The sequence below is a fragment of the Anolis carolinensis genome, chromosome 5 (assembly GCF_035594765.1).
Source record: "Anolis carolinensis isolate JA03-04 chromosome 5, rAnoCar3.1.pri, whole genome shotgun sequence".
Taxonomy (NCBI): Eukaryota; Metazoa; Chordata; class Lepidosauria; order Squamata; family Dactyloidae; genus Anolis; species Anolis carolinensis.
In genome coordinates, this window is record NC_085845.1 from 98,132,512 (window position 1) to 98,160,126 (window position 27,615).

Sequence of the window (27,615 nt, forward strand, 5' to 3'; positions counted from 1 at the left end):
GTGTTTTTCTAAAAGAACATTAATCTACTTAAACACTGTGTGTTTGATTCAACTTTCTCTACCTACTACACAAGACATGGGCAAACTTTGACCCTTCAGGTGCTTTAATAATAATAATAATAATAATAATAATAATAATAATAATAATAATAAAAACTTTATTTATATACCGCCCTATCTCCCGGATGGGACTCAGGGCGGTTTACAGTCATAAAAGCAACACAAACATTACATAACAACATAATACACATTATTAAACAAAGTAAAATAATACAATTATAACAATAAATCACACTTTGGACTTCAGTAGGCTGTTAGGAATTGTGAGAGTTAAAATCCAAAACACCTGGAGGGCCAAAGTTTGCTCATGCCTGAACTACACTGTACCAGTACTTCAAATTCTCCACCCCAAGGAATTTACAGAGTTCTTATCCTTTCTGATTTATTATGCATGTCTTCGTTTTTTTAAACTTTAAATTGCCTTTCCCTATGGGAAAATCAACAGCCCTAAATATGAGTAAATTCTTCTCAGTAGCCTTTGGGAGTATCTGCTTGGGCTGGGCAGGGACAATTATTGCCTCCACTCAACAAATTAGATACAGATGATAAGGAAGAAGAAAGGTCCCCTGCAAGCAGATTTGAAAAGGGAGTGAAATATCAGTAGTTAATCAGAGGGTTAGGGAATGAAGCAAATACTGTAGAAGCTAGGATTAGGTGGGAGTGAAAGGTGATAACTGCAAACCTAGCATGCTGGACTTCATGAGAGCTTCAGGAGGGGCTTCCCATTTTGCCTGATGATGGAAGGTCCTTGGATTGTACTAAGTTTTTGCTGTTTATGCCATCTATGTGTGGGTAAGCCATTGCTTGTTAATTTGTTTGCCATTTCCTACTACCACTTTACTACACAATTGTTTTAACGGTCTTTTGAAAAGAAGGGTCTTGAAAACTGCTCTTCTGTGTGAAACCCCTGTCTTTTCTGGAATTTAAAATGGACATTGAAACAAATAACTTCAGAAATGACATTTCTTTGGTGCAAAGCCAAATGTGTGTGTTTTAAGAGTATAGCTTCATATAAATATGCCTGGAAGTGGCAAATTCCCTTCCAGCCACAGAACTAACAGGTGCATTCTTTCCACCTCCTGTGGCAATATTTACTCCAGTAGAGTCTCACTTATCCAACACTTGCTATCTGAAACTGGACTGATAAGTTTTGTACCTGTGTATGCTGAACACATGAAGGTTGTGAATAAACCAAATACAGTAGTCTCTCACTTATCCAAGCCTCGCTTATTCAAACTTCTGGATTATCCAAGCCATTTTTGTAGTCAATGTTTCCAATATATCATGATATTTTGGTGCTAAATTCATAAATACAGTAATTACAACCTAACATTACTGCATATTGAACTGCTTTTTCTGTCAAATTTGTTGTATAACATGATGTTTTGGTGCTTAATTTGTAAAATCATAACCTAATTTAATGTTTAATAGGCTTTTCCTTAATCTCTCCTTATTATCCAACATATTCGCTTATCCAATGTTCTGCTGGCCCGTTTACATTGGATAAGTGAGACTCTACTGTATATATTCCAAGAACACAGACTTGGGGTGCATCTACACTGAATAATTAATGCAGATTGGCATCACTGCTGTAGCTCAATGCTACAGAATTCTGGGAGTTTGGTGAGGTTCTAGCATTCTCTGGCAGAGAAGGCTAAAGATCTTGTAAAACTACGACTCCCATGATTCCATAGCACTGAGCCATAACAGTGAAAGTTGTTCCATTGCATTAATTCTACAATGTGAATACACTCTAGGTCAGGGGTCCCCAAACTAAGGCCCAGGGGCCGGATGCGGCCCTCCAAGGTCATTTACCTGGCCCCTGCCCTCAGTTTTATAATACAATGTTTTTATATCATTTTAAATAATATAATATATTGTATATACATATAATATTGATAATAATATTATAATGTTATACAATATAATACTAATAATAATGCCATATAATAATATTAATTACATGTTATATATTACATATAATATTACAGTATAGTGGTATAGTTCAATATCTATATATATAAAAGAGTGATGGCATCACGGCAATTCACAAAACAACAAAAGTACAGGCCCCCCAACCTCAAAATTTGACAACACAACCCATCATCCACGCCTCTAGGTTGATACAACAAAAAGAAAAGAAAAATAAAGTCCTAATTAGAGGGAGAGCAATAATTTTTTTTATCCAATTGCTGCCAGTTTAGAGGGCTAATCTCTGCCCACTTGGTTGCCTAGCAACCAAGGGACAGCCAGGTTTCAGTTAGGGGACAGGTGGATGTAGGCCTCACTTAGACTTCTTCCACAGATTATCTAATTTGCACTGGATTATATGGCAGTGTAGACTCAAGGCCCTTCCACACAGCTATATAACCCATTTATAATCTTATATTATCTGCTTTGCACTGGATTATCTTGACTCCACACTGCCATATAATCCACTTCAGTGTGCATTTTATACAGCTGTGAAGAAGGAACCTCATATAATCCAGTTCTGAGCAGATAATACAAGATTAGAAATATACAGTAGAGTCTCACTTATCCAACGTAAACAGGCCGGCAGGATAAGTGAATATGTTGGATAATAAGAAGGGATTCAGGAAAAGCCAATTAAACATCAAATTAGGTAACCGTTATACAAATTAAGCACCAAAACATCATATTATACAACAAATTTGACAGAAAAAGTAGTTCCATGTGCAGTAATGCTATGTAGTATTTACAGTAGAGTCTCACTTATCCAACACTCACTTATCCAACGTTCTGGATTATCCAACGGATTTTTGTAGTCAATGCTTTCAATATATCGTGATATTTTGGTGCTAAATTCATAAATACAGTAATTACTATATAGCATTACTGTGTACTGAACTACTTTTTCTGACAAATTTGTTGTATAACATGATGTTTTGGTGCTTAATTTGTAAAATCATAACTTAATTTGATGTTTAATAGGGTTATCCTTAATCTCTCATTATCCAACATATTCGCTTATCCAACGTTCTGCCGGCCCGTTTATGTTGGATAAGTGAGACTCTACTGTACTGTATTTACAAATTTACCACTAAAATATCACAATGAATTTAAAACACTGACTACAAAAACATTGATTATGAAAAGGCAGACTGCGTTGGATAATCCAGAACATTGTATAAGCGAATGTTGGATAAGTGAGATTCTTCTTTAATATGAAATAATTACTGGGATAGAATAATGCAGAACAATATAATCTCTAAAACCAGGACAGTAAATAAACAGGGGAACTCTACACAGGAAACAATCAGGGCCAGCTAACACCTCTCAACAAAGTATTCCCATTATCAAAGTCTGGCAAATCCTGTTTTCTCAGGGCCACAGACAGTAGAATCACATAAAATATCGCAAACAACACCACTCTGAAAACAAGGGAATTCCAGACAGGAAACAATCAGGGCCAGCTAACACCTCCCAACAAAGTATTCCCATCATCAAAGTCTGGCAAATCCTGTTTTCTCATGGCAACAGACAGTAGAAGCACATAAAATATCGCAAACAACACCACTCTGAAAACAAGGGAATTCAAGACAGGAAACAATCAGGGCCAGCTAACACCTCCCAACAAAAAATTCACTCAGGGAGGAAACAGCCAGGCTTTAAAGCTGCAAGGCCATTACATCCTAATCATTTTTCCTAATTGCAGCATTCATACTTGCCTCCAACAAAGAAAAACCAATCAGAAATATTGTATATTCACAACCTTTAGGAAATAATATCCCCTGATGGCGTAGCGTGTTAAAGCGCTGAGCTGTTGAACTTCTGGACCGAAAGGCCACAGGTTTGAATTGGGGGAGCGGAGAGAGCCCCCACTGTTAGCCCCAGCTTCTGCCAACCCAGAAGTTCGAAAACATGCAAATGTGAGTGCATCAATAGGTACTGCTCCGGCGGGAAGGTAACGCCGCTCCATGTAGTCATCCCACATGACCTTGGAGGAGTCTACAGACAACGCCGGCTCTTCGGCTTAGAAATGGAGATGAGCACCAACCCCCAGAGTCAGACACGACTGGACTTAATCTCTGGGGAAAACCTTTACCCTTGACCTTAACTACCACCAATTCCTCAATACTTTATTTCCCATACCACCAGACTTCGCCACAGCAACGCGTGGCCGGGCACAGCTAGTAGTAATATATAATGCTAATGTGATATGTTAATAATATAATATATTGTATGTACATACAGCTGCTCTGAGTCCCTTTCGGGGTGAGAAGGGCGGGATATAAATGTAATAAATAAATGTAGTAAATGAATAAATAAATAATTTTAGACTTAAAAGGTAAAGGTAAAGGTTTCCCCTGACATTAAGTCCAGTCATGTCCAACTCTGGGGGTTGGTGCTCATCTTCATTTCTAAGCCAAAGAGCCGGCGTTGTCCATAGACACCTCCAAGGTCATGTGGCCAGTATGACTCCATGGAACGCCGTTATTTTCCTGCCAGAGCAGTACCTATTGATCTACTCACATTTGCATGTTTTCAAACTGCTAGGTTGACAGAAGCTGGAGCTAACAGCGGGCACTCACTCTGCTCCCCGGGTTTGAACCTGGGACTTTTCACTCCACACGTTCAACAGCTCATCGCTTTAACACACTGAGCCACCGGAGGCTCCAATTTTAGACTTAGGCTCACCCAAAGTCTGAAATGACACAACAACAATCCTAATTAACTTAACTATCTCATTGGCCAGAAGCAGGTCCACATTTCCCATTGAAATCCTGATAGGTTTATGTTGGTTACAATTGTTTTCATTTTTAAATATTGTATTGTTCTTTCATTGTTGTTGTTGTTTTGCGCTACAAATAAGACATGTGCAGTGTGCATAGGAACTTGTTTTTTTTTTTTCAAATGATAATTCGTCCCCTCCACAGTCTGAAGGATTGTGGACCGGCCCTCTGCTTTAAAAGTTTGAGGACCCCTGCTCTAGGTTGATCATTCCTCCCACCCATGTCGTTTTCATAGAAAGAACCCTTATTTATGAAATGGGAATAGAGAGGGGGAATAACTAACAAAAATGGGGGAAGTGGTTTTCCTCCTTCCCCCTAAAATGGACCATCTTTTTTGCAAGTTTTGTAGCCACTATCATAGTAAGTGCTAGTGACTTCTAACACCATAACTCTGATCATAGTTGGGCCTCTCTATCTATGGGTTCTGTATCCATAGATTCAACAATTCAAGACTTAAAACATGTTTTAAAATATTCCCAAAAAAGCAAGATTTGATTTTGCCATTTCACTCTGCTACTGTATATAATGGAAATTGTGCACCCACATATTTTGGGATCCACCGGAGGTCCTAGAACTAAACAACAGCAGATAACAAGGGGCCGCTGTATATTACTGCCTTGAAGGTTTATTAGTAGCATAAGTTGCTACTCGTTGGTTATGGCGTCTTGGTTTAGCAAGTGTCTTCTCATCTATGCTGACCAAAACTCTGTGTCTTTAACAGTTATTTGGAAGGGGTTTGATGAGAAAATGATTTCCCTACTTTACAGTGTGCAATTTTCACTATTACATTTGGTTCATGACTATTAAGGTTATTCAAAAACCTTCTGATCTGGTGAATTCTATCAAGTTCAGGGGTGCAACTTAGTTAGTTGGGGGCAGTGGCTATAAATAAGAAAGTGTTCTGATTACCAAACTGTCTTTTACACAGGCACTGGAAAAATAAACCAATATAGATGTGGCTGTTCTAATTATATTGTGATAAACATTGGGAGCAATTAATAATGAGAATATTTGAAGTGGTCAATATGTATTTTGTAATTATGTAAAATCGATCTCTCTCTTTTCTTTGCATCTGTATATTTTACACCTTCAAGGCACCTGACATTTTATGGCAACTCCATAAATTATGCAGGGTTTTTAAAAGCTAAGGAATGGCCAGAGGCAGTTTTACTAATTCTTTCTTCTGAAATATGGCCTACAGCACCTGGGACTAATTGGCAGTCTCCCATTGAAGGACTAACCAGAACTAACCCTGCTTAACATCCAAGATCAAACATTGCTATTTAAATAACTTCAGGGACATTGCTGAGTTAAATGACTTTTCCTTGAAGAGGCAGATTTTGTAGCTAGGACCCTCTTTAACTTCTAGGTTCTAGTAAAATATTATACCTAGTAATATCATAGAATCACAGAAATGCATGTAGATAAGGCACCACTTTCCAGATTGTAAGTGATGAGACACTACTGAGTCAGAAAATGGTATAACATGGTTTAGGTAAAGGTAAAGGTTTTCCCCTGACGTTAAGTCCAGTCATGTCTGACTCTGGGGGTTGGTGCTCATCTCCATTTCTAAGCCGAAGAGCCGGCATTGTCTGTAGACACCTCCAAGGTCATGTGGCCGGCATGACTGCATGGAGCACCCTTACCTTCCCGCCGGAGCGGTACCTATTGATCTACTCACATTTGCATGTTTTTGAACTGCTAGGTTGGCAGGAGCTGGAGCTAACAGCGGCCGCTCACGCCGCTCCCGGGGATTGAACCTGGGACCTTTCAGTCTCCAGCTCTTTGCTGGGTAAAAACAGATACTATAAAGTCAATAAAACTGTTAGCTTCTGAAGCTGGGCTGGGCTGTAGTGCAGCTGGTTAATCACCCACAGCAATAGATCTCTGCCGACCGGAAGGTGGCAAGTTCGAAGCCCGAGTCGTATTGAGCACCCAACCATTTAATACCCTCGCTTACAGTCCACTTAAGCAGTTCGAAAACAGCTGCAGCTGTGAGTAGATAAATTAGGGACTGCTTAAGTGGGGAAGTTAATTTAATATTTGACACCATAAAACTGCCAGCAATCGAAGAGCAAGGAGGAAATGTTACGATCAAAAATGACTCGATGTCATAGCGGATGAAGTGACAGCTCCCCCTGTGGCTGGAATCGAGTATTCTTCCAACTTCCTGAAGCCAAAGTTGGAAGAATATTGAATTACCTCTATCTGTATGTGTTGTATATAAATGGCATTGAATGTTTGCCACGTATATGTGTATTGTGATCCGCCCTGAGTCCCCTTCAGGGTGAGAAGGTGTGATGTCTCAGGGACCCTCGAGTCATGACCCCGTCACCATTATGGATCAGACTGAAGAGGATATGGGGTTTGTGCCAACTCAGCAAGATTCTGCTCCCTTCCAGATGTCCCCTGTTGACAGTTTTAGCCCACAGTTAATTGAAAAAGCCCTTGAAACAGAGCCTGGTTGCCCGGAGAGCGCTCCTTTTGATAGGAAATTGTTTTGGGAAACATTCTGCTCGGAGAAGGAGAATAGGAGGAAAAGCGCGCGATTAGCGGAGAAAGCAAATGCTAATTAAACCAGTTCCCTTGAGAGTTTCCAGGGAGGTTTGCATCTGGAAAGTTGTTGTCTTCAGTCGGCTTTCCCTTGGGAAAAAGTGTTCAGGCACCTGGTTTGAGGGGAGATTCGAAGTCCCATAAAAGTTCTGCGTGCAGGCTGGCCTTTGCGGTGTCACCGTGTCAGTTGAGAAATCTAGTCACCTCAAGTTCCTGCGGCGCGCTACTCTCGAGTAGACCGGGCATTGCGTCTCGTCTCCCTGTCAAGTCTGGACTGCGATTCAGTTCCACCACGAATAACTTTGCCTTGCCTTGTTATCCTAGCCTCGAACATTGAACCTGGTACTCTTGAAAGACCTTGCTCATTTCCCCACTCAAACTGCTTGGAAGTTTGAGCGTGTTTCGGTTATTGGATTTATAAACTTTGAACTCTAATACTGGACATCTAACTACATAGTATTGGACTATATTTGACCTTTCCTAAAAGGACTATTGCTGGACTTTATACTCTGCTTATTTTTGTTTGACTCTTTTATTTCCTTAATAAAGATATTAGATTGTTTATTGGCCTCCGTGTCTGGTTCCCTGTGCTCTTGCAGCTTAGAGTCGTCACAGAAGGGTGGAATATAAATACAGGGTGTTTGAAAAAGAACTCCCTAGTTTTAATGTATTTATACTTAAAACTAGGGAGTTCTTTTTCAAACACCCTGTAATGTAAATAAATAAATAAATTTGGTTGTGTAAATGGTGGTTTGTGGTAGATATATCCTCGAAACTTCTGCTTCTGTTCTCTACTTTTTGGAAGGTTTTTTCTTTTTTCAAACATGTGGGTGGATGCATTCTAGAATGCCCATGGGCTGTTTCTTTACTACTTATGGTGTGACTTCTGTCACAGAAGCTGATAGAAATAGCACCTAGCAAAGTTATCTTTTATAGCAGCTGCTTGAGAATACAGGAATCTTGTGTTTAGTTACATCTAGTTGCCCTATGTATGTTTAATAAATCTTCAAGAGAATTCTTTGTGTCTCTCACAGACCTTCACATTATTGCTTACAATGTTAAAAGCAATTTGGGATGAGCTTTGACTTCTGGATTGTGTAAAAAGGGATAGCAGTAGGAGGAGGGAGTATTGTCAGTAATATTAGTGGTGGTTCTTTATTAATTTTGTTCTTGTACTAAGTATCAAACTAATTTTTTGAAATAAACTTTTAGGAACCATTTTGGAGTTATGAGATAGAGCTTCAGCTGATCTGGAGAGAGAGAGAGAGGCATTGTTTTTCCATGTATCTGTTTAAAATGGAGTAGAAAATCAAGACAAATTGAGATTTTAAAATAAAATTTAAAACTACCCAGAAGGTATTGATACTCGCAGTGGGTTAAACTGCTAAGCTGCACAACTTGCTGACCAGAAGGTTGGCGGTTCGAATCCGTGTGACAGGGTGAGCTTCTGTTGTTAACCTCAGCTTCTGCCAATCCAGCAGTTCGAAAACATGCAAATGTGAGTAGATCAATAGGTGCTGCTTTGGCAGGAAGGTAATAGCGCTCTTTGCAGTCATGCTGGCCACATGACCTAGGAGGCATCTATGAATAACGTCGGCTCTTTGGATTAGAAATGGAGATGAGCACCAACCTCCTGAGTCAGACTTGACTAGACTTAATGTCAAGGGGAACTCTTTACCTTTATTTTACAAACACTCTTAAGAACATGAGCCCCCCATAAAGTTTGAAGCAATTCAGTGAAGTTTTTCTGTGGAGAAGCTGCGCGTGCTCCCCTTCCATCTCATTCTGAAATTGAGCAATTTAGAGCAGTTCACGAATAGTAAGATCCGGACCCTGGATAGCGAAACCCAATGCGTGGATAACGAGACTTGGTAGCGAGCCACCGAGAGTTCATGCCTGGTGAGATGAAAAGCTAAAAGCCGATGTTCCTCAATCAAAGAAGCCTCACCAGTTCAAGAAGGAGCCACCGAGGAATTTATTCTGTCCAGCCATGATCTGCTCAAAGAAGCTGGCATGTTTTGCAAGAATAAAACACACATTTTTATACAGTACAGTCTTTTGTTTTTGTATGCCCACCCAGCGGAGGCCAGCTTTGCACTGACTGGTCTCCTGGATCTCATGGGTTTTATAATTGTCCTTTGTGTTGTGACTCAGCTGGAACCTCAGAGTGACACTGATGGGGATTATGGGATTCAGGTTCAAAATGACTCTGATGGGAATTATGGAATTCAGGTTCAGAGTGTCCCTGTTCTAAAAGATGAGAAACAGGGAGTCTTTCCCACAGCAGGGAATGGTGTTGAGGATACAGAAACTAGCAAGGTGCAAATTGACTCAGAAAAGGAGGACATTTCTCAGTCTGATAGCAAGCAGATTGACACTAACAAGCTGGCTGGCCTTGATGAAACGGAATCTTTAGATCGAGCTGGCCATTTGGAATTGTGTTTGAAGGAGTGTGAGAATAGCAAACAAGAAGGAGGTCAGAGGCCAAAGAAATGCTTTCATGCTTTGCAAAGGGTATTAAAAAAAGTGTGTTGGGAGACAAACCTTTGTCAAAGCAACTTCTCACTCAAGCCAAGAAGCAAGCTCTCATTTTCCTGGATTATCTTGCAGCCTTCATATGTTCATGTTCATGGGACTTTGTCATGCTCTAATGGGACCTTGTTTATTCCTTATGATTGGGGTTGTTGTATGTCTTTCGGGCTGTGTGGCCATGTTCTAGAAGTATTCTCTCCTGACGTTTCGCCCACATCTATAGCATAGACATACAACAACCCTGTGATCCCGGCCATGAAAGCCTTCAACAACACATTCCTTATGATTTCTTGGATTTTTCTTTAAATCCTTGTTTTGTAACAATCTTTTGGAACTTTACTTTTGCTTTTAAAGAACTATTTATTTTCTATTTCCTAATTAACTACAAAAGACTTCAACCTGTGTGCAGCCTGGTGTATATAGCAAGGTGAAACTAGCCTGAGGTGCGACACTGTGAGTCCTCAACAAGTACGTTTAGTGCTCATGGAGTTAGTGTCCATTGTGTTCCATCTCAGTATATTGTCCAGGGTGATAGGATTCGATGATCCATCCTTGGGAAAGGGGTATGGCAATCAGGAGGAACAGCAGCAGAGCTTCCCCAAATTCCAGGAATGATACCGGGTGATTGTGAGTCCTTTGTCCATGTGACTGTCACAAGAGAGGGTTGGCCCAATTCAAGGTGCCGGGCTGTGGCGCAGGCTGTTGAGCAGCCTGCTGCAATAAATCACTCTGACCATGAGGTCATGAGTTCAAGGCCAGCCCGTGGCAGGGTGAGCACTCATCAATTAAAAATTAAAAATAGCCCCTGCTCGTTGCTGACCTAGCAACCCGAAAGATAGTTGCATCTATCAAGTAGGAAATAAGGTACCACTTATAAAAGTGGGGAGGCAAGTTTAACTAATTTACGACGTTGAAATGAGGGTGCCGTCAGAGTGGATGATGAAGCAGCTGCTCCCCCCTGTGGCCAGAATCGAACATCCCGTCAGGAGAAGGTTAAATTGCCTCTGCGTCTGTCTGTCTCGGTTTGATGTGTTTATGGGCATTGAATGTTTGCCCTATGTGTGTATATGTGATCCGCCCTGAGTCCCCTTCGGGGTGAGAAAGGGCGGAATATAAATACTGTAAATAAATAAATAAATAAATAAGGTGCAGTAATCCCTTGCTCAGCCAGTTCTATTGATCCTGGAGATGCTGGTTGTTTCAGTCCATTGTTGAACTGATGACCCAGAGGACACAAAAGGAAATTTGGGTCACGGTGTGTCAGGGAAAGGTTATCAAGGTGGCTTCATACTCCAAAAAGTTACATATATAAAATTATAAAACGCAAAAATATTAAGGATCCTGGTATCTGCCGACCAGCGGATCCCGGGGGCAGCAATTGCCTGGGACTTCAGTGTTTGGGGTTGACCCAGAGGTTGGGGACGCATGTAAGGGGCTTTATGGGGGGGGGGGGGGGCGCTTGTTTAGGCATGGAACCTCAGCCACGAATTATGGGGTCAGGAAGCCCAAGTTCAGGGATAAATAATAAATAAATAAACTTTATTTTTATATCCCGCCCTATCTTCCTGAAGGGACTCGGGGCGGCTCACAACAGGGACAAGCCCGTAACAACACAACATATGGGATGATGGAGTTTGTAAAGGCAGAAGCCTGCCGCAGTGGTGAACAGAAAGGAAAAAAGCTAATCAGGAAGGATACAGGGGCAAGTATAGGTTAAAAGGATATTTTTTATTGGGGGATAGTTTCACAAGAGATAAAAAGTGTTGGATACAATGTAGCCCCTGGAGCTGGTTCTTCTGCAGGTCCTCTCCTGGTCTTCCGGCAGATCATAATTTTCCACAGGGAGGAAGGTTGTGGCTCGACATCAATTTTGTCTCTGTAAATTAAGAGTATACAGTGTTTCCTCACTTGTTGCTGGGGTTAGGTTCCAGGACCATCTGCAATAAGTGAAAATCCGCAAAGTAGGGACACTATATTTATTTTAATATTTATACATTATTTTAGGAGTTATACATTATTTTAAGTCTTTATCAACCAATCGTGTGTTGATAAATAGCCTCCTTCTCCTCCTGTTGTTCTCTCCCTTTGGCTTCTCCTTCCTCCCTTCCTTAGGCTGTAAATTGTAATTTTTTATGATTTATAATAGCCTTTTAGAGTTTATTGAAAAACCGCAAAACAGCGAATCCGCGAAAAGTGAACCACGAAGTAGTGAGGGAACACTGTACCTTCATATCACTTAGCTGGACGAGTCTCTCTTGTTATAATAAAGATCTCTGCTTTTTCTCCAATAGCTCAAACTTACAGACCACAAATTGCAAACCCAAAATTTGCCACAAACAACCCCACCCTGTCAACAATTGTTTTAGAGAAACCGTTCTGTGTTTTTGATTACTTGATGTCCAAAGGCGCATCCTATGAAATCTACCTGTATGTCACGGTTGACTCTGGTGAGTAGCTGCTCTTCCCATTACCTAATATATCTTTCTTCACTGTGTAGTGTTCCATATGGTATATAATCATATTGTCAGAGGCTCAGAGATGTGTAAATTGATGACACAAACATGCTTTTCCAAGCTTAAGTCCAAAGAACATGCTACATTTGCTTATTCAAGACTCAGTCTGGTAGGTAGGGCATGTTTACACATTTTATTTCAGAAGGTGGGCATTTCACATCAATATCACAGGGAGTTGTAAACATGTCTCCAAATTTCAACCAAATGCCATACATAGATTTTTCTTAACTGACAAATCTGTTGCACTTACGTAGGCTTCATTTTTGTAAATAAAACTGACAATTTTTCAAAAACAACCTATTTCTTGCAAACGTGTTAGATTTAGAATATTGTGGAATACCTGTAATTCCTCATAAATACTTTTGTGGAAATGGGTTGCTTAATATCCTGCAGTGTATAAGATTTCTCTGAGAAGTCAGAACTCTTTTCCCCAGATTAATTGTCATCCAGTTGAATTTTTAAAAAATGCACTGAGTACTTTGAAATATTGCTGGTAAACAGGCTTGTGGTCATGATGATTATCTCTTGTTTCCACCCACCGCCAGTTCCATTTTTGTCCTGCTATGATGATGTGTGGAAGCATTAGTCATATGAATGATAAACAACCATGCTTTTCCTCATAACAGCCAGGAATCTAGGTTTAAAAAGCGATGGTCCACATTCGCACAAGGTTTCCAAATATAAGATAGAAGGAGAGCATCATGTACATACAATATAGTTTAAATAGTGGAGACTACTTGATTTGTTTTGACTCTAGTCCACATTTAAGCCTTGATGATTACAGTTTCTTTTAAACATTACAGTCAGGAATATACAGTAGAGTTTCACTTATCCAACACTCACTTATCCAACGTTCTGGATTATCCAATGCATTTTTGTAGTCAATGTTTTCAATATATCATGATATTTTGGTGCTAAATTCGTAAATACAGTAATTACTACATAGTATTAATGTGTAATGAACTACTTTTTCTGTCAAATTTGTTGTATAACATGATGTTTTGGTGCTTAATTTGTAAAATCATAACCTATTTTGATGTTTAATGGCTTTTTCTTAATCTCTCCTTATTATCCAACATACTCACTTATCCAACATTCTGCCGGCCCGTTTATGTTGGATAAGTGAGACTCTACTGTACTACTGTGTATTACAACAGTTGACTGTAATTATTTTCATTATTGTTGTTAACTCTCAGGTGAATATTGTATGTACATGATGCTCTAAATTACATATTGCATTTTATGTTTTGAACCTTTATACTATTTGCTTATCTTTTTGACATAGAAAGAAGATAGTTCTGTACTCAGAGAGGCCTGGCTATTTCTGTGGCCTTTGCATGATGCTCTAATATACATACCTCTTTTTATGTTTTGAACATTGAATAGTGTTTGCTTATCTCTTCGATATTGCACCATTAGTAACCCAGCTTTACCGGAGATAGTTTTTGATCACCCAACCAATGCAATGGGTGTGTAGCTGTCTACAAACTTGGTAAATACTTCTTGTCTAGCAATAAGCATTTCATACTGATTCAAGCTGAACACTCATGTGAACATGTTATGTCAATTTCTGTTGCAGCAAGACCTTCAAGACTTTATATAACAGACAATAGTAATAAAGCTCTTAACGCTACTTTCCAAGAAACCAATGGAGGACAAAATGGGTCTTACAAAGCGGTTGCAATTAATGTTCCGAACTGTGCATCTCTTCCCAAATTATCTGATGCTGCTGATGCAACCAAAGTGTCTGATGTCCTGGCCCAGTACTTGATCAGAGTTGGTGATGATACACATTGTCTGTATGACCCAAATAACCTAGAAGACTGCAATCCTCCTCTTTCTGAAGACACAGCCTACAGGTTTGAAATTCTTTGAACACCTTCCATGATAGTGGTTCAAATGCAGCTATGAGAAGATATCAATGTGTACATATATATATGCATAAGGCATCCTCCAATGTAGTAGTGACACAAGAATAAACTTGTTTAGAATTAGATATATGTCAAAGGTCATTATCCATGTGAAATCAGGTGGCTCAGTGTGTTAAAGCACCGAGCTGCTGAACTTGCAGACCGAAAGGTCCCAGGTTCAAACCCGGGGAGCGGAGTGAGCGCCCACTGTTAGCTCTAGCTTCTGCCAACCTAGCAGTTCGAAAACATGCAAATGTGAGTAGATCAATAGGTACCACCCCGGCGGAAAGGTAATAATAATAATAATAAGTTTATATCCCGCCTCCATCTCCCCCGAAGGGGACTCGGGGCGGCTTACAGCAAAATCAGATACAAAACAATAACAAAATACGAAACATCAAAATACAGAACAAAAACCAGTAATAATACATACACAATAACCGGAAGAAGAAAAAAACAAAACAGAAACGCAGTATTAAAACATTGAATTAAAACCAATGAGGTTGCCAAAGTGGATAAGCAAAGTGCACATTATGAGTAGCAAATTCAGAAATAGATAAAGTGCACCAGATTCAATTAAGATAACATTGGATTGGGAGGTGATCTGAATTAATATCCCTGTGGAATCATGTCCAGGGTGGGAGAAAAAACTCTTGTCTGTTGCAATTAGTCGCCTTGATTAGCATTTAATGGCCTTGTAGCTTCACGTTTTGTTTATTTTCATGGTTCACAGAAACCTAATAATAATAATAATAATAATAATAATAATAATAATAACGACTCTGAGCTGGAAGGTGTCCAGAGGAAGACGGCAATTAAAAGAACGAAGCCTGAAGGAACCCGGCTGTGGCGAAGGCTGGTGAGCAGCCAGCTGCAGCCAACTGCAACAAATCACTCTGACCAAGAGGTCATGAGTTCGAGGCCAGCTCGGAGCCTGCGTTTGTCTTTGTTCTATGTTAAAAGGCATTGAATGTTTGCCTTATATGTGTAATGTGTAAGGTAACTGCGTTCCATGCAGTCTTGCCGGCCACATGACCTTGGAGGTGTCTACGGACAACGCCGGCTCTTCAGCTTAGAAATGGAGATGAGCACCAACCCCCAGAGTCAGACATGACTGGACTTAACGTCAGGGGAAACCTTTACCTTTACTTAATGTCAGTTGGTGGTAGTGCAAGATGTTAAATTCACATTTTGGTAAGAGAAAAAGGGCCTCAGATTCCTGTTATTTCCAGTAACATGTTAAAACCTGCTTACTTTATTTTCTAAGGCAATTAAGAGGATTTTTCTACAGTTATTTCCATGACTTTGTAAATCTATATTTTGTTGAGTTTTAGTATCATTTGGCTTTCGAAACATTGTTGAAGTACAGCTCCAACCATTTCTCAACATTTAGGGCTGTTTGGAATTTCCATGACAAAAAGTAAGACCTAAAGGCTGCCTCCTTCTTTTCCCCTGCAACCTGTTGACTTCTGCTTCTGCCCAAAGAAGTCCTGGATCCCTAGGCATGGTTGTAGGGAAGAAAAGAGTTGATCAGAGATATTGCTTAAGCATTCTCCTTCCTTTCTTCTGCTCCGTCTCCTTACAGGTCTATTTTATCTGCATTTGTAAAGAAGCCATCCTGACTCTTCCCAAAAATAATATAAAACAAAACACTAAAATAAGGTTTCTCCACTCTATGTAGCAAGAAACATTCTTAGCCATGTCACTTTGGAGTTATGCTTCACATATAGAGTTTGCTAATCTACAAGAGATTTTCAAAATAAATTCCTTGGATTACTAAGAAACCACTGTCAAGCTCCAGAACAGTGAGGAAAAACACAGTTTTTTTTGTACTGGAGTAGAAGTACAGTAGAGTCTCACTTATCCAACATAAACAGGCCGGCAGAATGTTGGATAAGCAAATATGTTGGATAATAAGGAGAGATTAAGGAAAAGCCTATTAAACATCAAATTAGGTTATGATTTTACAAATTAAGCCCCAAAACATGTTATACAACAAATTTGACAGAAAAAGTAGTTCAATACACAGTAATGCTATGTAGTAATTACTGTATTTACAAATTTAGCACCAAAATATCACGATGTACTGAAAACATTGACTACAAAAATGCATTGGATAATCCAGAACATTGGATAAGCGAGTGTTGGATAAGTGAGACTCTACTGTAGCATAAAGGGCTGGCCATCCATTCCTAGAATGCTTTGCTAAATATATATATATATATATATATATATATATATATATATATGTATGTATATATATGTGTGTGTGCGTGTGTGTGTATACACACATGCATATATACATATATACAATATAATTTACAATAATATATAATATAATATATTGTATATGCATATAATACTAATAATATTATTTTTAATACAATATAATACTAATAATCCAATATAATATTAATTATATATTACATATTACATGTAATATTATTAATAATATTACAAAATATAGATATAGTACAATATGGTAATTTATTGCCAGTATTGTGCTATGCTAATAATATAATAAAAGGTAAAGGTTTCCCCTGACGTTAACTCCAGTCATCTCAAACACAAATGACCTCCTATATATACAATTGAAAATGAATCAGTTCAGTAAATAATATATCTGGCAAATTAATATACTGTTTAAATTCACAGTAATATCGAACACCATCAAATGGATTGTCCCATATACATAGAAATGCAGTCGGCGTTAAATTCACAGTAATAACAAGCAGCCTCAAATGGATAGTCCAATATACATTGAAGTGCAATCGGCGTTGTATATTCTATTGCCGAGAAGAGTAAGTTCGCCACGACCGGTTTCGGCCCTGCATCAGGCCTTCCTCTGGTGGTCTGAAAATAGTTACGTACACTAACATAAGTAACAAAATATATCCATAAAACATCATCCATTGCCTAATACTAACATGGTTCCAAACTTAACACTTGTTCTCTTTAGAGATACATGTCATTTACATTATGAAATGTATATCAAAGACACCAATAGTTACATACACAAAATATAAGTAACTACCTATCCATTGAGTAATAACTATAAACAACATTACAATATACTTACATAGTTCCAAATTTAACACTTGTTCTCCTTAGAGATACCTGTTTTTTACAGTGGAATCTAGGTCAAAGGAACAAGGAGTGGCCATAAGCATTAAAGAGTTACAAACATCCAAAAATTTGTTTTTAAACAAATTGTATATTTCTAAAACAGTATATACTCACGGGATACTCTGCTGTGTGTTAGGTTCTAATTGCGAGTATGAAAAGCATCAAGGGGTTGCCTCAATTTAAAGGGGAAGATGTTAAAGAAACAGAAAGGTTTATATGAAGATATAGAAGAAATACCACCAGATGGTGCTATGAGTACCCTTATTGTATTGGGTGTATTCAATTAGGGATTTATAGTATGCTAAGGTTCTATATATAACAACTGTATGAATTTTGTTCATTTAAGCCCTGTGGATGTTCTGTCCGTAATCTGAAAATCCAATATGTTTCCCTTTGCAAAAGTTTATTATTGAAGTCCATATGTTTGGATTGTGATACTACTTCTAGTATGTGGTATTTGAATGATTCAGGACTATGCTGTAGATCACAGAAATGTTTGTACAGTATGGATTCTCTGACATGATTTCGTATTTTGCTCCTGTGCTCTATAATTCTGCTCTTAACTTCTCGACGAGTCTGCCCCACATATGATAAATTACAATCACAAATTATCATGTAAATTATCATGTATCTACTTCTGGTAACCCCAACACGGCAACAGGCATAAGGGAGTATGAAAAACTGAAACGCAGAGAGATTAGATTAGATTTACATGCTTCAACATTGGCAGAATATATCAGAGCTAACAGAATTCCTAGGGGATTACGGATTTTTAAACCCCCAGGAATGTTTCATGATGATGAATCCTTTAATCAAAAATGGGTGGCAATTCTCAATAAGTGCTCGCAGGATTTGATGCTCTTACTTATTGCACGCTCCAATGATGAAATTGCCAATGTAAGAACCCAAACTCAGGTTATATTGGAGAGACTCAACTCTGAGGACCAGTTTAAAACTGATTTGGACACCCTCACATGTAAACTTAAAGAATTTTCCCAACAACTTAGATCTTTCAAACTTAAAAAGTTTGAGCGGGATGAAAATGATTACAACAATAACAGAGTTTACCAGTGGCTATACTCTAAACGCCAATATTCTAAAAAACAAGTAAGGTTTAGTGAATATACTTCTGAAGAAGACACAGAATCCATGTCAGACAGTTCAGGACGTAGCATGGCCTCTACTAGGAGTGATAACATTCGGGTACCCAGACGTACGGGGCGTACTAGGAATAGACCCAATCGTTTTTTTCAAGAGGCTCCAAATGCCAAACGGAAGACCTAGTCGTGAATTTATCTAGAAGAGTTCTAACCCCTCAAGAGAGGGAGGTTGTCAACAAAGGTCTATCATTTGTCCCTAAACCTAAGTATAATCCATTTAGGATGCGAATAGAATTAGCTAGGTTATTTCGCACCATTAGATTAAGACATCATTTTGGAACCAAAATAAACCCTATTACCTCCACTTTCAAACCACGGAGTAATTTTTTTCCCACGACTGACCATATTGGCCTCAGAGTTTTTGAGAAGACAGTATCTGAAGAATTATGTTGTACAATTATAAAGCAAAAAAGATCATACAGTACAAATTTTTCCAGTAAGGAATGGCACATCCTTCACAATTTAGCTAATGACAAAGATCTGGTTTGGAAGCCAGCTGATAAAGGTGGAGCCATAGTATTAATGAACCGCACTGATTATATGGATGAGATCCATAGACAATTATCTGTAAGAGAACATTATCTCAATATAGAACGGGACCCTACACACCATATCCAGTCAATTATAAGAACGGTGACATTGGAAGGGCTGGCACTTGGATATATATCAGAGGATGTATATAAATTTCTACATACACCATGGCCCAGAATCCCTGTACTATATACTCTACCCAAAATACATAAAAACATTAGACCGGTACCTGGCCGTCCTATTGTATCCGGATCGGGCTCAGTCTTAGAACCACTAGCTAAATTTGTGGACCACTATTTACAACCTTTTGTGAAACAGACTTCTTCCTATGTTAGAGATACAAAACATTTTATTAACATTATTGAATCCTTGGTGATCCCAACAGATGCAGTCCTGATGTCTGTAGATGTAATATCACTGTATACCAATATTCCGTTAGAGGAGGCACGATATATATGTGAATCAACCTTGAACAGGAGGCCTAATCACCACCCTCCCACCTTTTTTTTGTTGGATCTTCTTGATATTATTCTTGAAAAAAATTACTTCAAGTTTGATGAAAAATACTATTTCCAAATACAAGGTGTAGCCATGGGCAGTCCTGTCGCGCCAGCGATAGCCAATTTATTCATGGATAATTTGGAGAATGAAACTATCTTGAATCACACAAAGAACCCTGTAGCGGACGGCATTATCAAATATTGTAGATTTATTGATGATATCTTTATCATTGTTAATTCACATCAGGAGGCAGTAACGTTATTATCCTGGATCAATACAATTCACCTCAAAATTAAATTTACAGGAAACATCAGTTCTACATCCTTGATTTTTCTAGATGTCGTGGTTACAAAGGAAAATGATCGATTGAAAGTGAGTAACCACCGAAAAACCACTGATAGAAACTCCTTGTTACATTACAACAGTTACCATCATTGGGCATTAAAAAATAATTTACCCTTTACACAGATGCTCAGGATTAAACGCAACTCCTCTACCCTACAGGACTTCAATCAGGAAATGGAAGAGACAAAAAGCAGGTTCAGAAATCGAGGTTACCCAGAGTCCATAATACAATCAGCCTACTCGAAGGTTGCCAGTATTCCTAGATCTAAACTCCTAGAGGACAAAATTAGACCAGGAGTAGACAGATTGATATGGCCACTCACACTTACAAGTTTGTCCAATCTAGCCATCAAAACTGTTAAAAAGTACTGGAACTTAATAAGAGACATCCCTGGATGTGATAGACCCCCTTTGGTAGCATATAAAAGAACAAGGAATATTGGGGATATATTGGTACATTCAAACATAACCAATAGGCCCCGGACTGTAAAATCTAATCTGGTGGGCAACTATCGCTGCCATCATTGTTCAGTATGCAGCCAATTGATAGAGACCAAAATCTTGACACACCAACATCTATCATTCGAATTTAAATTTCCCCATTTTGCCACCTGTACAACCAAAGGGGTTATTTACATGATAATTTGTGATTGTAATTTATCATATGTGGGGCAGACTCGTCGAGAAGTTAAGAGCAGAATTATAGAGCACAGGAGCAAAATACGAAATCATGTCAGAGAATCCATACTGTACAAACATTTCTGTGATCTACAGCATAGTCCTGAATCATTCAAATACCACATACTAGAAGTAGTATCACAATCCAAACATATGGACTTCAATAATAAACTTTTGCAAAGGGAAACATATTGGATTTTCAGATTACGGACAGAACATCCACAGGGCTTAAATGAACAAAATTCATACAGTTGTTATATATAGAACCTTAGCATACTATAAATCCCTAATTGAATACACCCAATACAATAAGGGTACTCATAGCACCATCTGGTGGTATTTCTTCTATATCTTCATATAAACCTTTCTGTTTCTTTAACATCTTCCCCTTTAAATTGAGGCAACCCCTTGATGCTTTTCATACTCGCAATTAGAACCTAACACACAGCAGAGTATCCCGTGAGTATATACTGTTTTAGAAATATACAATTTGTTTAAAAACAAATTTTTGGATGTTTGTAACTCTTTAATGCTTATGGCCACTCCTTGTTCCTTTGACCTAGATTCCACTGTAAAAAACAGGTATCTCTAAGGAGAACAAGTGTTAAATTTGGAACTATGTAAGTATATTGTAATGTTGTTTATAGTTATTACTCAATGGATAGGTAGTTACTTATATTTTGTGTATGTAACTATTGGTGTCTTTGATATACATTTCATAATGTAAATGACATGTATCTCTAAAGAGAACAAGTGTTAAGTTTGGAACCATGTTAGTATTAGGCAATGGATGATGTTTTATGGATATATTTTGTTACTTATGTTAGTGTACGTAACTATTTTCAGACCACCAGAGGAAGGCCTGATGCAGGGCCGAAACCGGTCGTGGCGAACTTACTCTTCTCGGCAATAGAATATACAACGCCGATTGCACTTCAATGTATATTGGACTATCCATTTGAGGCTGCTTGTTATTACTGTGAATTTAACGCCGACTGCATTTCTATGTATATGGGACAATCCATTTGATGGTGTTCGATATTACTGTGAATTTAAACAGTATATTAATTTGCCAGATATATTATTTACTGAACTGATTCATTTTCAATTGTATATATAGGAGGTCATTTGTGTTTGAGTTGACTCAGGAACCCATTTAGAGTGTTAACTCCAGTCATGTCTGACTCTGGGCGTTGGTGCTCATCTCCATTTCTAAGCCGAAGAGCCGGCGTTGTCCATAGACACCTCCAAGGTCATGTGGCCGGCATGACTACATGGAGCACTGTTACCTTCCCGCCGGAGCGGTACCTATTGATCTACTCACATTGGCATGTTTTCGAACTGCTAGGTTGGCAGAAGCTGGAGCTAACAGTGGGTACTCACTCCGCTCCTGGGATTTGAACCTGGGACTTTTCAGTCTGCAAGTTCAGCAGCTCATCGCTTTAACACACTTTGCCACAGGGGCTCCACAATAATATAATATTGTATGTAAATTTACTTTGTAAGCCGCTCTGAGTCCCCTTCGGGGTGAGAAGGGTGGGATATAAATGTATTAAATAAATAATAATAAATAATAGAATTAATGTTATGTTCTTTGGACTTGCAACAGCCACATCTAGATAGCACTGCAGTTAAAATCTTAATAAAACTATATATACACTGCTCTTAACTTGTATTCAAAATATGGCTTGTATTCTACAGTTTGTATGTTTTTGATTTAGATATGTGATATATATTTTTTTATATATGTAAGGCATTGAATTTTGCCATTCACTATGTTGTAAACTGCTTTGAGTCCCCCCAGGGGTGAGAAAAGCAGTATAGAAATGCAGATAATAATAATAATAATAATAATAATAATAATAATAATAATAATAATAATAACAACAATAACAATAATAATGGCACAAAAGCAAAATAAGTTGTTAAGATTCAAACAGATTATCATAGCATAGGAACGGGAATTGTGTTTTCCTCCAGATGTTGTAGAACTCCAAGCAGCTTGAGCCAGCATAGTTGATGTTGGCAGTTATCAAGGCCTAAATGTGGATTTCACATTTTGTATTTTCTCCTATAGGCAGTAGGATGAAAGGCAGAATCTTAAGGAGATAGAGCTCTTTTGAAAATAAAAATAAACTTTGTGCTGTTGCCCGTTTTCACTGCTCACTATTTGCTGTCATATTCTTAGTCCCTTTACTCTCATACACTTTCTCCTTCCAGCTATATCTGTCCTATCTTTCTTTCTTGGTTTCCTGTTTTCTTACACCTTGATTCCTAGCTACAGCTAACATCTTTTAGTCCTTCCAGTCCACCTCTTTCTCTCTGATTTTTCTCCTTTCCAAAGAATCCTGATGAAACCATTTGTTAGCCTTTTAAAGTTGTAAATGCCATTACACTCAGCAAGGCTAGCTTCTGTACAGACATTCATATACAGAATTGTCCTGTTGTTCTCTTTTGCCTTGATGGTCTATAATCATCAATATAATTATTACTGGTAGTATTACTGATTATATTTGTTATTTTAGTAGTAGGAGCCCTCGGTAGAGTAGTGGGTTATAGCCTTGTGACTTGAAGGTTGGGCTGCTGATCTGCAAGCTGCCAGGTTCGAATCCCACCCGGCGAGAGTGTGGATGAGCTCCCTTTAGCAGCTCCAGCTCCATGTGGGGACATGAGAGAAGCCTCCCACAAGGATGGTAAAACATCAAAACATCCAGGCGTCCCCTGGGCAATGTCCTTGCAGACAGCCAATTCTCTCACTCCAGAAGCGACTTGCAGTTTCTCAAGTCGCTCCTGACACAATTTTTTTTAATAATTTAGTAGTGAGGGAAGATTCCAGGAGAAAGTGTTCAGTCTTGGTAGCTCCTCATTAACGGCAAAAAAAGAACAATTGTAAATTTTGTTGAAGGCTTTTACGGCCAGAATCTCTAGAGTGTTGTGTGGTTTCTGGACTGTATGGTCATGTTCTAGCAGCCGCAGATGAAGGTGAAACATCAGAAGAAAATATTGCTAGAACATGGCCATACAGCGTGGAAACCACATACTGTATATACTCGAGTATAAGCCTAGTTTTTCAGCCCTTTTTTAAAGACCGAAGAAGCCTCCCTTCGGCTTATACTTGGGTGAGGGTCCTGGTTGGCTTATATGTGGGTCAGCTTATCATCAAGAATATATGGTACATTTATTATTTGTCTCTATTATTATTGGTATTATTACATTTATTGTTTTTCTCTATTATTGTTGCTACTATTACATTTATTTTACTCTATTATTATTACTATTATTATTATTGCATTTATTATTTTACTCTATTTATTATTACATATATTATTTTCTTGTATTTTATTATTATTATTATTATATGTATTATTTTACTCTATTACTATTAAAAGGATACATAAGCACATTTACATTGAAGAAGATGAAAAGAATGATTTGATCAGAGTTGGACAGTCTTATCTTAAATTTGAGCTTTATATAAATATTCAAAAACATTTAACCTACTGATGCCTCAAGTAATGTAATTTTATTGGTACAGTAAAGTCTCACTTATCCAACACTCACCTATCCAACGTTCTGGATTATCCAACACATTTTTGTAGTCAATGTTTTCAATGCATTGTGATATTTTGGTGCTAAATTCGTAAATACAGTAATTACTACATAGCATTAATGTGTAATGAACTACTTTTTCTGTCCAATTTGTTGTATAACATGATGTTTTAGTGCTTAATTTGCAAAATCATAACCTATTTTGATGTTTAATAGGCTTTTTCTTAATCTCTCCTTATTATCCAACATATTCACTTATCCAACGTTCTGCCGGTCCGTTTATGTTGGATAAGTGAGACTCTACTGTATCTATTTTTATTTCTGAAATTTACCACCCTTGGCTTATACTGGAGTCAATGTTTTCCCAGTTTTTTTGTGGTAAAATTAGGTGCCTAGGCTTATATTCGGGTCGGCTTTTACTCGAGTATATACGGTAACACTCCATTGTAATTTTTCTTTGTTTAAACCCCAATTCCCATGTGTTGCTAAAAAGCCATGTTTGTAAGTGTATTAAACAGAGCTGGAAAATGCAGTGAAAAATGAGAAATATTTTTTCATTTGTGAAACTTTTTTAAATTTATTTTTTGAGTAACTGTGATTATATAACTATGTCATGTTTAACGACATAATAGGATCTGCCTCCATATCATCATTCAGACTTTCCTTAAGTGTCATGTTTAGGCCTGGAAATCTTAGTCTTGCCATACTCTTGACTTGTTAACTCTACCTTTTTCTTCCAGATTTAAATATGTCCTTGTTGACCAAGCAACAGGTGTTGTAAAAGATCAAACTCTTTGGTCTCACCCCATCAAAACCAGAAAATGTAAGTACCTTAGAGTGGCCACATTTGTAGCTTTTTCCCAGTCCATGCTCTGCCCTGTGTCCTCCACTTCAGAAAGGAATCCACTTGCAGTTCTATGATCCTTGTGCCACTAAAATAGCTGGAACGCACATAAAACCCAAGTTTCTTTCCCTTTCCCTAGTGATGCAGCCCTCTACCATTGATACCTGGCCAGGTCGGAGGAGTGGTGGAATGATAGTTATCACCTCCATCCTGAGTGTGCTAATGTTTGTCGTAGTGGGTGGATTTCTTGTTGCCGTGCTTCTGGCTGCTGTCATGTGAGTTGATTCTGTCATCTTTGTCCCTACAGTACTAAGTATCAACAAACACTTTATGATAAAAATTGCTTATTTTCTTTATCAAACCTTTAATTAGATAGTAAATATTATGCAAGCAGAGGCTATGGAAGAGGGCCGATCTGCAACAATAATATTTTACATAATTGATCCACTCTGAAATGTGAGGCTATGGAACATTCATCCATTTTTTTCTTCTAGTAGCCACATAGTCATTCATTTTCTATGCTTCTCAAAGAAGACATTACCTTTTGGAAAAATAGCCTTTTGGAAAAATATAATAACTTTATTTTTATATCCCACCACCATCTCCCCAAAGGGACTTGGGGTGGCTTACAGATGGCACAACGTGCCTAAAAACAAACGTAAAAGTGAACACAATATAAAATACAATACAGTAGAGTCTCGCTTATCCAACATAAACGGGCAGGCAGAACGTTGGATAAGCGAATATGTTGGATAATAAGGAGAGATTAAGGAAAAGCTTATTAAACATCAAATTAGGTTATGATTTTACAAATTAAGCACCAAAACATCATGTTAGACAACAAATTTGACAGAAAAAGTAGTTCAATATGCAGTAATGCTATGTAGTAATTACTGTATTTACGAATTTAGCACCAAAATATCATGATGTTTTGAAAACATTGACTACAAAAATGTGTTGGATAATCCAGAATGTTGGATAAGTGAGACTCTACTGTACAATAAAATAAAACACATACACATATAACCTTTTGGAGATAATAACTTTTTAGAAAAGCATGACCTTTCAGAGAAGAGCCAAAAACCCTTTAGAGTAGAATCTTCTCTTATGGTATTTGATCAGATCTAATTATACAAGGCATTGATTTCAGTTGTTAGACTGAATAACCTGCTATCTCTGATCTGTTAGGAAAACGGAGATTTGCCAATGCATAAAAAACCAGCAATGATTCAGATGTGTTTTTCAGTGCCCAAAATATATATACTCTCCTATAAAATGACTTGTTTTATATCATGCACTCAAGAGACTTTGATAAAAAAAAATGACATAGAGTAGAGTCTCACTTATCCAAGCTAAACAGGCCGGCAGAAGCTTGGATAAGCAAATATCTTGTATAAAAAGGAGGAATTAAGGAAAAGCCTATTAAACATCAAATTAGTTTATGATTTTACAAATTAAGCACCAAATCATCATGTTAGACAACAAATTTGGTAGAAAAAGTAGTTCAATACGCAGTAATGTTATGTTGTAATTACTGTATTTACGAATTTAGCACCAAAATATCATGATATATTGAAAACATTGACTACAAAAATCGCTTGGATAATCCAGAAACTTGGATAAGTGAGGCTTGGATAAGCGAGACTCTACTGTATTTGGTTTATTCACAACCTTCATGTGTTCAGCATACACAGGTACAAAACTTATCAGTCCAGTTTCAGGTATGTTTGATATAATTCTCTGTGTCATCCAGCCAGGACATCTCTTACAACAAAACAGCAAGTGTGTGATCTGAGGTCTGAAATAGTCTGTAGTAGTCACATAGTCTGTCAGTAGTTTGTCTGGAGTGATCATGGAGTCTGCAGCCCTCTCTATAACTTCTCAGGAACCATATAGTAAAGGAAGCTGCATACCAGAACATACATACAGGAAACAGTAAGCAACAGGAGAATAGATAAACATTACTAAAGAAGGCTTGAAGAAAGTTGTCATTTCCAACATTAAGTGTGGCATAAGGCACTAGTATAATTGTCAGTTGGGATACACAAGATGGCTTTACAAATATGTGCATTAGAGTTCTTGTTCAATATTGGGAAGAAGATTGCTTCAACTGTGCATGCTTGACATTTTTTACAGCCACTAGGCTTCTTTTTCTTCAAGTGTGATTTTCAGTGAAGCTGGTTCATTATTTCAGCTTTGAGTAAAATACTCAATGGTGTACACATCCCTTAGCCTTTCTTTCTGTTGCTTCTTCCCCACACCCAGGATATCGGAAGAAAATGCCACTGAAACCAGATATGTGTCCCAAACAACTCATCAGTATATCCCACGACCACAAGAAACTATTGAGCCAGAAACCTAACTGCATCCTTTGCCAGTCATCGTGTCCGAAAGGTTATGTTTTATTGAAGAATGCTAGTGTATGTGCATACTACTAAGGAGTTGATAGCTGAAGAATGAACAAAACACATTAAGAAGTATTTCCATTGCAACTTGCCTGGCTCTCTGTTACTTTCTTGTGACATATTTTGAATAATGAAACAAAACTATCTCCATTCA

The 27,615-nt window shown here is 38.0% G+C and overlaps 1 protein-coding gene and 1 long non-coding RNA gene across 2 annotated transcripts; one reads left to right on the forward strand and one right to left on the reverse strand.

Annotated features, from left to right (window-relative positions):
* The first annotated feature begins 578 nt into the window (after positions 1-578).
* On the forward strand, positions 579-27,615 carry upk3a (uroplakin 3A). The gene is made up of 6 exons (XM_062983589.1): positions 579-852; positions 12,191-12,346; positions 13,992-14,271; positions 24,953-25,035; positions 25,196-25,331; positions 27,322-27,615. Exons 1-6 carry the CDS (start codon positions 795-797, stop codon positions 27,416-27,418), a joined length of 810 nt encoding a protein of 269 aa, XP_062839659.1. The 5' UTR covers positions 579-794; the 3' UTR covers positions 27,419-27,615.
* LOC134299756 (uncharacterized) lies at positions 16,943-22,083 on the reverse strand. Its single transcript, XR_010006999.1, has 2 exons — positions 17,402-22,083; positions 16,943-17,175 (listed from the first exon to the last, which is right to left on the reverse strand). It is a non-coding gene; the product is annotated as an uncharacterized LOC134299756 (long non-coding RNA).

Bases quoted from the DNA above. Each gene is read 5' to 3' on its own strand.
- upk3a (XM_062983589.1), top strand. From the start codon at position 795: ATGATGGAAGGTCCTTGGATTGTACTAAGTTTTTGCTGTTTATGCCAT. The intron at 14,272-24,952 runs GTTTGAAATTCT...TTTTTCTTCCAG, and splicing joins TCTGAAGACACAGCCTACAG to ATTTAAATATGTCCTTGTTG. The intron at 25,332-27,321 runs GTGAGTTGATTC...CCCCACACCCAG, and splicing joins GTGCTTCTGGCTGCTGTCAT to GATATCGGAAGAAAATGCCA.